Raw genomic sequence first — 10,790 nt, forward strand, 5'->3', positions numbered from 1 at the left:
TGCTAAGTTGCTAAATTACCCAGCTTGGGCTTGAACTGGTAATCCTCCTGCCTCAGCTTCTAAGATTGGTGCTATTACAGGCATGTACCACTACTCCTGGCCTGTAAAATATACATGTCCTGCTAACACTGTTAAAATTTCTTTTTTAGCTTGTTGGGTACTACACACTTTTCCAGTTTCTATCTCTTATGAGCACGGATTTGCAGTGCAGAATGATTTCACTCCTTGTGGGAGTTAGTGCATGTACACACACGTCTTAGTGCTTTTTTCATCCCCTTGCCTTGTCCCTCCTCTCTCCTCCATCTCTGGATCCCCTTCCCACTGAGAGAGATCTGTTATAGGGGAGAGGGGGTCTGTAGGTGGGGAAAGAATAGAATAAGGGCCTCATCAAGTTTTCTGGTTAATCTTGACTAGAAAGAAAACTTTACTGGAGGGAGCAATTAAAAGGACAAAGGGAAAGAGAGAGAAAAGAAAAGGAAAAAAAAAAAACCAACAGATTTTAAAAGGGCAGCAAGTGGCAGAAGAATTTACATCAGAGTACCCAAGGAAGGGGGTTGGGGATTTAGCTCAGCGGCACAGCGCCTGCCTGGCAAGCGCGAGGTAGTGAGTTCGATTCCCCGGTACTGGTAAAACAAACAAACAAACAAAAACCCAAGGGAGCGCTGACACGCAACCACAAGGAAGGGAGGTGGAAAGGAGGTGCACACAAACCAAGATGGCGGAAAACAACGCCGGCCGAGTCTCGCAGTGGTGCAACTCAGAATCGGTTAGGGGATTGGGGATCTGAAACTGGGGTGGCCGGGTGGTGGAGGGGCAGAGCCTCAGGGCGGGGTCAGTGGTCAGCAGCTCATTTCCACTCAGAATCTGGAGGTTGGTGGGGTCCGACCTGGTGCTGCTCAGGGCTCGGGCTGAGGAACTGCGTGTCCCCTTGAAGACTTACTCCGGAGGCCCAGAGCAGGTGGGTGGCGGGAGGGCGGGAGCAAGGAGCTCGTGGGGCCAGAATGAGGACCTGGTCTCGGTGAATCCCTGCAGGACGCTGACAGCAGGCAAGGCGAATCCTAGCAGGACCGTGCAGCCACTTAGGTCCACGGGGACAGGTTCACTGCTGACCAAATCAAAGGAGCCATATATTGTGGGAAGAAATGAAAAAGAATTTCTTCAAAGCTGGCTCTGAGGAGCTGGAGGACTCATTTGCTGAAATCACCACCTCACCGCAGGCAAGTTTATAGCGAGGGACAGTGGGGAGGGAATGGAAGGACGGCTGTGTCGTCCCTGGACCAGGACCTCTCCCCGCTTGCTCAGGGGATGAAACTGCACTTGTACCCTGGTACCAGCCTGCGCCTATTCTGTCCACTCATTTGGGCTGAGGAGAGGCTGCGGGGAGGGGCGTGTTTAGGTCCGAGGAATTTTGGAGAGACCATTGATTTCCAAAGGAAAAAAGTTTAACTTTTAAATTCCACTTTGCGAGATTGGTTACAGGATCAGTATGTTCACATCACATGAAAGCTATTGCAATCTATCTGTAGCTAGTGGTATCTGAATTGTGCAGTGCACAGGCCCGACAGCCTTACATAGCAATCCTAATGCTAAATTTATCAGGTTCTATTGCTTTGAACATTGGAGATTTAAAAGTTTTTCTTTCTCTTAAGGGTTTACGTAAGCTACTTTCCTTTGACATAAACTCAACTAGCATAACATGGCAGAAACGGGGGCTAAAAACTTGGAGGTCAGCTGGGTATGGTGGTGCACACCTGTAATCCATCCCAGCACTCTGGGAGGCTGAGGCAGGTGGATCACAAGTTTGAGCCCAGTCTGAACAACTTAGTAAGACCCTGTCTCACAATAATAAAAAAAAAAATTAAAAAGGGCGTGGGCATGTAGTTCAGTGTGAACTTTAGGTTCAATCCCCAGTACCACAAAGAGCAAAAAAAAAAAACAAACCAGAAACGTTTGAGTTTGGGATGTGGCATTCCAGAGCACACTATCATGCTGGTGGTATAAACGAGGCTGTCCCGGCTGGCCCTGGGTCAGCGCTTCAGGAAAGTGACAAAGCCCCAGGGAAGTGGCACTTCTGCTGGAGAGGAAGTGACTGCTTCCCACAGTCCTCAGAGGAAGGCCTGTCACGGGGTCTGCTTTTAGTAGCTTCAACTTGTGCCCTCCCCAGCCCCTGGCACCTACGAGGAGCTGGAGAGACGTCAGCTGGGCTGAGACTCCTCTGTGAGCTTCGCAGCTTCCAGTGGTGTCCCTGCCTGAGCAGGTGCGGCACGTTGCTCCTACGGACCAAACGAGCTGGCTTAGTAGATGAGGCAGAGGCCAAGGAAAGGTGGCTTCAGCCCATCAGCAGGTGCTGCACTCGTGCTCTCCTGAGGTTGCCGTGGCCCAGTGGTCACCTGTGTGGCCTGCCAGGCGTTTTTTCACAGCCGCCTCATCAGGTGTTTACTTTATAGCCGCACTCGGTCTCTCCGTGTTCATCTACAGGCAACAGATGTGTAAGTATGCAATCTTTTTTTTTTTTTTTTTGGTCGTTTTGGGACAGGGTCTCCCTATGCAGTTCAGGCTGGCCTTGAGCTCACTTTGTAGCCCAGTTGGTCTCAAACTTGCAACGATCCTCCTGCTTCAGCCTCCCAAGTGCTGAGATTACAGGTGTGCGCCACCACGCCCCGCAAGTGTGCAATCTTGCTGAGAACATTTTTATTTGTTTACAAAAGTATTAAGAATCAGATTAAGACAACTGGCTTCTGAGAACTGGGAGTTCGGGTTTCAGAGATATTTATAAAGTTTTCACAAGCCAAGTAGGACACGCGCCAGCACGGGCCAAGTGAATGGCGGAAGCGGGCGTTCGTGCGTTGCCTGGAAATCTTCACTGCTCAAGTCCAAGCTGAGTCTCCGTGCTTATAAAATACGGCATTTCTGACTCAAAACAGTTCTTTTAGCCGATGAAAGAGATTTTAACTCAAGATCTGTGCACAGGAGGAATTTTTAAATATTCAGGCCCCTCCCCTTCCCTTTTATATTTATTTTTTGTTTCTTTGTGGTACTGGGGATTGAACCCAGGGCCTTCTGTGTTTACCTACATCCCCAGCCTGTTTTTTTTTTTTTTTTTTTCCGGTACTGGGGATCGAACTCACTACCTTGCCCTTGCCAGGCAGGCGTTGTGCCGCTGAGCTAAATCCCCAGCCCCACCCCAGCCTTTTTTTATGGCAGGGTCTTGCCAAGTCAGTAAACTGCTCAGGCTGGCCTGAAACTTATGATCCTCCTGCTTCAGCCTCTCAGAGTGCTGGGATTACGGGTGGGCGCCACCATGACCAGCTGACCCCCTATTTTTAGCTATCTAATTCTTTAGATTTTAACTTTTTCTGTCTTGTCTTAGACATGCCAAAGATGGTGAAAAATGACTGCCTGTTGAATATTGCAGCACTTATAAAATAAAGCCGGGAGCAAAATCCTTCTAAACACAAAGTCTTAAGTACAGCTTCTTGGTCTAGCATTTCACTGAATTCACACTCAAGCAATTCTGTAGCAAATCCTGTGAAAGAGAGGACAAGAAAAAAAGACGTGGCACCACTACTGTCCCCACAGGTCGTAGAGTGCAAGTGGATGGCAGAGCCCTGTCTTCCCGAGCCTTTGTTCTTGAAAGGAGCCTCAGAGCTCTGACTTTTCTCTTCACTGTAGAAGAAAACAGCGCTGACTTTTCACGGTAGAAAAAAAGGCTTGGAGCCAATGTTGCTGCTGGGTGCAGGTGTTTTTCTCAACAGTCTGAATAAATCTTCAGCTCATAAACAGTCCAGTAAATCTGTTCTGATGGATCCTATTTCTTAAATGATACAGCGATAAAGATAGAATATTTGAGCTTGGATTTTGTCTCTGTAGCTGACACAGGGATAAAAATGAGTTCCATTTCAGACATTCCAAAGGGGCCATTAATCAGGATCTTAGAACGTACTCTCAGGATGCCGGCTAATTAAGTCAAACCAAGGATCTGAAGGCATTTCTTACTCTAACTGTATGCAGAAAGACAGTCATGAAGTTGTTTGGAAAAGCAGTGTAAATTTATATGAAGTGTCATAACTCTGACCCTCCTTCTCCTTTTCCTTCTCTGTCACGCAGCTGTTTCAGTCTGCAAAAGATACATCCATGCCAAGAATTCTACTGGACATGAACTAAACTGCTTTAATCTTTGTGTGTACCTTGGAAGGAGGAAGCCAGTTTCCCCTGGCAACCTGGATCATCAATCCACATGCACTTCATCTTTACAGACATGGGTCTTCCTTTGGAGGTGCCAATGGGGTTCATCAGAATTTGTCGCTAAGCAGGCATACTGCAAACCTACTTAATACAAACTATTGGATTTACAGTTGGTTTAAGTAGGTGTAGAATGGATACAAAAGGTTGAATAAAATATAAGCATGACAGGGCAGAGAAGGTGGCTAGGAAAGAGTCTATCATGAGGTAAGCAAAATGAGCTTTCTGCCCAAGTTCGTTTGAGGATAACATAAATAAAAATGAAGGAAAGTCCCCAATTTGAATTTTAAAAAATATTCTATGCACAGGACAGTAACAATTGTATTGAGAATCTCTCATATCAGAACTATGGTTTGCATGTAGCCCAGGTACAACATATTGCAGGTCTCCATTTTACAGATAAGAAGACTGAGGCTAATGTCAGTAAGCAAGTAAGTGGCAGAGAAGTATGGGTTACATTTTTAAAGTGTGGATTAAAAGCCAGGCATAGTGGCACATACCTGTGTTCTCAGGGGAATTGCAAGTTTGAGGCTAGCCTGAGCAAATTAGGAAGACCCTGTCTCAAAATAAAAAATAAAAAGTGACTGGGGATGTATTTTAGTGGTAGAGTGCTTACCTAGTATGTATGAGGCCCTGGGTTCAATCTCTAGTACTAAAAAGAAAAAAGTTATACAGTAATTTAAAAACTCAGTGGTAGAACACCAAGTTATAACTCAGGTAGAATTCATATTTAGCATGCACAAGGCTTTGGGTTCAATGTAAACAAAACAAAAACCTCAAACAACAATAAAACTCTGTGTCTTAGTTATTTACTTGTTGCTGGGACAAAACACCCAATACCCACTAGTTAAAGGAGGAAAAGTTTATTTTGGCTCAGTCCATAGGTCACTGTTTCCAAGGCAGGGCAGCATGGCAGAGGGGCATGGAAAAGGGGAAACAGCCCATGGTAGGGCAGGCAGGAAGTAGCAGATAGGGAGTCCTCCTTTCCCTCTTCATTCCATCTAGGCTACAAGCCTATTGGTTGGTGCCACCTACACCCGAGTGGGCCTTCCCATTATCCACATCCAGAGCTTTGGTAAACAGATCAGGGGAGTAATCCAGTTATCACACACCTTTAATCCAATATCACACAACCATCATGATCCAGTAATTCCCCAAAGTCCGTCTATGAGCACGAGGTTTTGGGGGGGACACCTAGCTATAAGCTGTAACACTCAGATTTTCTTTTACATTTCCCTCTGTAATTCTGAGACGCCATGTCATTCTAAATAGTTTTATTTCCTATATGGCTGAGGGTCTTGCCACTAGAGGCTAAACATTACCCAGGTGTGGTGGCGCACAGCACTTGGGAGGCTGAAGCAAGAGGGTCACAAGTTCGAGCTCAGTGTGTGTACTTACTTAGTAAGACCCTGTGACAAAATAAAGAAGGTAAGGACTGGAGCTATAGCTCAGTGTAAAGGCCTTGGGTTCAATACCCACTACCATAAAAGCAAAACACGGCATTATCATATTTAAAATAACAACCCCCCAAAACACACACACACATACTCTCTTTCTAAAATTATAGTTGCATTTCTTTGCCTCTTTCATATTACACTGAGTACTTAGCAACTTTATCCTCAAAACTCATCCTTAGCAGGGTGACTGGACTAAACCACTGGTGAGCAGGAAGCACGCTCAGGACTGAGGTGTGCGGCTACTGGCCCACGCTGTGCTGTTTCCAGTTTGCTCTTCAGCATGTGATTCTGATTCTTTTTCTACCTGCTGTTCATGTGCTTAAAGTCCTTTTCCTTCCTGGAGCTCTTCCTAGGGCTTGTAGAGCTGATAACGCAATCGCTAGGGCTGTATGTAAAGTAGAAGTGAAAAAGCCTGAATGGGTGGTCTGAGGGGAAATTAACAGGTTCCTTGACTGCTTTGTTTTTCAAATGTATATTTTAATAAGTATAAAGTATATAAACAATTAGTAAGCTTATGGAGAAGCTGACCGAGATACAGGAATTACAAGATACATGTATCCATTTAAATTTTCTATACTTTTTTCTTTTTGCAGAATATTTATTAAGATTAACATACAACTTTTCCTATGTCATTTTGGAAGTCCTTTATTGTACAGATGATTTTTTTTGTCTTTTTGAGATAGGATCTCCCTATGCAGTTCAGGCTGGCCTTGATCTCATTTTATAGCCCAGGCTGGTCTTGAACTTGCAATGATCCTCCTGCCTCAGCCTCATGAGCACTGGGATTACAGGTGTGCACCACCATGCCCGGCCAATAATCCCCCCACCCCCACAGTCTCAGTATGTAGTACAGGCTGGCCTTGAACTCCCTTATGTAGCCTACACTAGCCTGGAACTCATGGCGATTCTTCTGCCTCAGCCTCCCAAGTGCCAGGATCACAGGCAAGTGCCACCATGCTGGGCATAAAGTAGTTCTTTTGTGTGATGACAATCAGCAGCCACAATCATTATTCTGGACCTGCACGTTGGATAAACTCCATTTCCTCTTGAGATGTAAGGTAGCATTTTTATTATTTCTGCAATGTCCGGGGGATGTGGATGCATTAGCAACTCTGGTGACTTACTCCCCTGAGAATACTGTGACATTACAGAAGAGTGAGATGGCATCCCTGCTGAGCTCAAAGCTTCTGATACACTGGATTTAGCACTGAATCTTCTGTCAGGGAACCTATTAAAGCGTATGTGACTGGACTTCCTGTGTGACCCTGCTGGCAGACGCCATCTTGCTGCTCCTCCTGACCCTGGGCCGCTGGCTGCTTTATTCCACCTCAAGATGGCCTCACTGCACACTCGAGGATCCTGTTGTCCAAGCAGGTGAGGGGCAAGTAAATTTCACCAGAAGCAAGACACAAGCACGCGAACAAGCACACTCAAGTGCACACCTGCATGTGCATATGTGGTTTTATTTATTGTCTCCTAGAACTCACCACCCTCAAAAATTTCCATGAAATCATTTTATTTCTGAGGAAAGGAAATACTTTAGTACCCATTAACATTTGTTTATACTGCTCTATTGTTGAGGTTTTTTTTTTTTTTTCCTATGATGGAATGTGTGTGATTTATCCATTGTAAAAGCCTTCCTACACATTTACATAGACTTGTCATTAATCTTTCTTTTTTTCAATAAGAAAGCATTCTACCAGTGAGTTCTATCCCTAGCTCCTAAACCTTTTCCTTAGCAAGACAATAAAAGATCAAGTCAGGCATGGTGGTATACCTGGAATCCTAGCAATTTGGAGGCTGAGGCAGGAGATTGAAAGTTCAAGACCAGCCTGGGCAACTTTGCAAGAATGTGTCTAAAAAAAAAAAAAAAAAAAGCTAGGGAGGTAGCTCAGTACAGAGGTGCTGGGTTCAATCCCCACTGCCACCTCAAAACCAAACCAAACCAAATCACCATAACTCTAGGTCAGTTTTATGCTCTGGAATCTTTTTGCTTTGTGTATAATTTAAAACCCAGTAATGCAGTGTGGTAGGCTTAACACAGTGAGGGCAGAATGAAGGACAGCTAGTATTTTACAGGACTTCAGCCAAAATTCCAGCAGCTTAGTACTGCGACAACATATTTACTTTATTGCTTAACAAACTGATTACGATCATTCCTTCAACTACCTAGTGGGAATTAAAGCTGGCCCCCTGGGTTGCAGACAGGACCTCTGAATGTTGAGAATCAATTACAGTCTATTCTTAACAGATGAGAAAGCAGAGGTCTAGGGACTTTGGGGATGTGAGCACACGCAGACCTGTTTCAGGCTGGAGTATAGCCCGGGACCACTGCTCTTTATGAATAGGAGTATCTCCTTTGTGTTTGTCCTTTCGCGCTTATACAGCACCTCCTCAGCTTCACAACACTGCTTCTGTTACATCCTTCTGCTCACAGCAAAAAACTTTTCTTTCTTGTCTTTGGGGGTTTCAAACCTGTAGTACAGCAGCTGATTCTAAACTTTAAATTAAGAAAAAAATATATATACATGTATGCGCACACCAGGCTGTGTGTGTGTGTGTGTGTGTGTGTGTGTGTGTGTGTGCGCGCGCGCGCGTGCGCACGGATATCCTGACAGTCGAAAGCACACAGGGGGAATGAGCTTTGAGTTTCTTTTGACAATGCCAAAGGGCTCAGAAGCAAAATGCTTTGGAAGAGACTCAGTTCCGTGAGCCTCAGGTTCAGACAGAATGGTGAGTGCGGCCACCTGCTCTTCCTGCGGCTTTTGCAGTTAATCCTTCGAAGAATGAAGACAAGTCACTTCTCCTGGGATTTTTCTTTCTTGTTTTCTTTTTGTAAGGTAATTACTGTACTAAGGTATGGTAATAAGGCATTATAGAAGATGAGAAGTAGCACGTGAGGGAGGTAATGAGACAATTCCAAAAAAATGCTGGAGAAATTAAAAACCAGATTCTGGGGCAGGGTGGATGTTAACACGTTTTCCTCACAGGGCCTTACACATTCTGTGACTGCCCTCAAAAGCAGGAATGGAAAAAAACAGACACTCGGCTGCAGAAGGAAGCTGGGATCCCGGCTCCACAGGATTTAATGTCTTTAAAACTGGGCAGGACATCAAGTGCATTTTCCAGAATAGGCCAAGGAAGACAAGTCCAGTTTGGTTTTCAAGGCTTCGGTCAGCTCTGTGGCCAGCAGCTCGTGGAGGGACATGCCATCGTGGGAGTACACCCAGTTTTTCCCGGTCCAGTCATAGCGCTTGGGTCCACTGGAAGACAGACAAATGCATGGTAAGTCCATGAGGACAGTCTGAGAACCACTATGTTATGTGTTATGGCTTGGATCTTTTTTTTTTTTTTTTTGGTATCCGGAATCAAACTCAGGGCCTTGCCAGGCAGGTGCTGCTCTGCTGAGCCACATCCCTGACCCTTATGGTTTGGATCTTTAATGTCCCTCAAAGGCCATGTACTTGGTCACGATCCAGGGTTACTGCTGGGAGGGTGGTGGGACCTTCAGGAGGTGAGGCCTGGTGGAAGGGAGCTAGGTCACTAGGCGCATGCCCTTGAGGAGACACTGGGATCTGAGCTTGTCTTCTCTCTCTCTTTGCCTTCATGAGATGAGCAGGCTCCTCTGCCATGCGCTCCCTACCATGATGGTCTACCTCACTATGCAACCCTGGACTGAAGTCTCTAAAACTATAAGCCAAGTAAATGTTCCCCTTTGGAGTTTATTTTCTCACACAGTGGTAAAGTAACACAGACTCTGCAAAGAAAATCATTCCACCCTTCTTAAAAATGAGTTTCTGGCTGGGCGTGGTGGTGCATGCCTGTAATCCTAGCACCTGGGAGGCTGAGGCGGGAGGATCATTGTGAGTTTGAGACCAGCCTGGGCTACAAAGTGAGCTCAAGGCCAGACTGAACTACACAGCGAGATCCTGTCTCACAAAAGACAAAAAAAAAAAAAGTTTCTGTACATCACCTTCTGATTTCTCACTTTTCCTACCTTCCATATGCAATCTGCTGTCTTGGAGTAGTGTTTATGAAATCATGACCATTCTTTTTTTTTTAGACAGAGTCTCACTATATAGTTTAGGCTGACCTTGAACTCACTGTGCAGCCCAGGCTGGCCTCAAACTCACAGTGATCCTCTTGCCTCAGCCTCCTGAGTGCTGGGATTACAGGCGTGCGCCACCATGCCTGGCGAAATCATGACCATTCTTGTGCCACTGATGTGACTGACAATGGCTTCCCTACACTGTCATTCACTCCCAATTCTCTCCCAGGCCTTGGCAGCCACCTAAATTATTATTTTTTTAAAAACCTTTTAAAATTAAAATTTAAACCCGGTGTGGGGGTGCACGTCTGTGATCCTAGCCCTCGGGAGGCTGAGGAAGGTGGATTGCCCCAAGTTTGAGACCAGCCTGGGCTACAAAGTGAGCTCAAGGCCAGCCTGAACTGCATAGGGAGACCCTGTCTCAAAATGACAAAAATAAAAGTTGAAATTCATGGAATAGAGCTTGATGGGCTAATTCATCTGCCTTGAGCTCATTTAGTTAAAAAAAAAATGGCACATGGACTTTACTGTGGGAACGCTGGGTATTAAGGGTTGGATGCGTGTCCCGAAGGTCTGTGTGGAAAGGCGGGGTCCCCAGGAAGGTGGTACTGTGTCACCTGAAGAGAAGAGGTCCAGTGGGACACCCTCAACTGAGTGGGGTACATCCATGAAAGAAACCATGGGACCCTACCTAGCCCGTACGTGGCTTGAGATGCGACTGTCACCCCCTCACATGATTCCGGTGTGATGTGCCACTCTTACAAGAGACTGCAGCATATCTGCTCCTGCCAGCCCAACCTTGGGCTGTGATACTTCAGAACTCTGAGCGAAATGAATTGGCTCTCCTTATAAGTTAGTTGCCATAGTAATGTAATACAGTACTGACAGTATGCTGTATTTTTTTTTTTATTCATATAAAAGTTTAGAAACATCATATCACAGTGATATATGTGCACCTATGTTCATAGCAGCAAAATTTGTAATTGCTAAATTGTGGAAGCAACCCAAATGTCCATCCACTGAGGATTGGATAAGAAAATTGT

General features: G+C 45.5%; 1 protein-coding gene and 1 pseudogene across 1 annotated transcript in view; both read right to left on the bottom strand.

The window, feature by feature from the left end:
- Positions 1-6,596: 6,596 nt before the first annotated feature.
- On the bottom strand, positions 6,597-7,656 carry LOC102008140 (annotated as a pseudogene).
- Positions 7,657-7,665: 9 nt separating this feature from the next.
- Fxn (frataxin) overlaps positions 7,666-10,790 on the bottom strand; it is a 25,100-nt gene continuing 21,975 nt past the window's right edge. Inside the window, exon 5 of the mRNA XM_005388574.2 lies at positions 7,666-8,962. Within this exon, the coding sequence (XP_005388631.1) occupies positions 8,812-8,962 (151 nt within the window). The 3' untranslated portion in view covers positions 7,666-8,811. The remainder of the gene's footprint in view (positions 8,963-10,790) is intronic.

The sequence above is a fragment of the Chinchilla lanigera genome, unplaced genomic scaffold (assembly GCF_000276665.1).
Source record: "Chinchilla lanigera isolate Chin_1 unplaced genomic scaffold, ChiLan1.0 scaffold00033, whole genome shotgun sequence".
In the NCBI taxonomy this organism is placed as follows: Eukaryota; Metazoa; Chordata; class Mammalia; order Rodentia; family Chinchillidae; genus Chinchilla; species Chinchilla lanigera.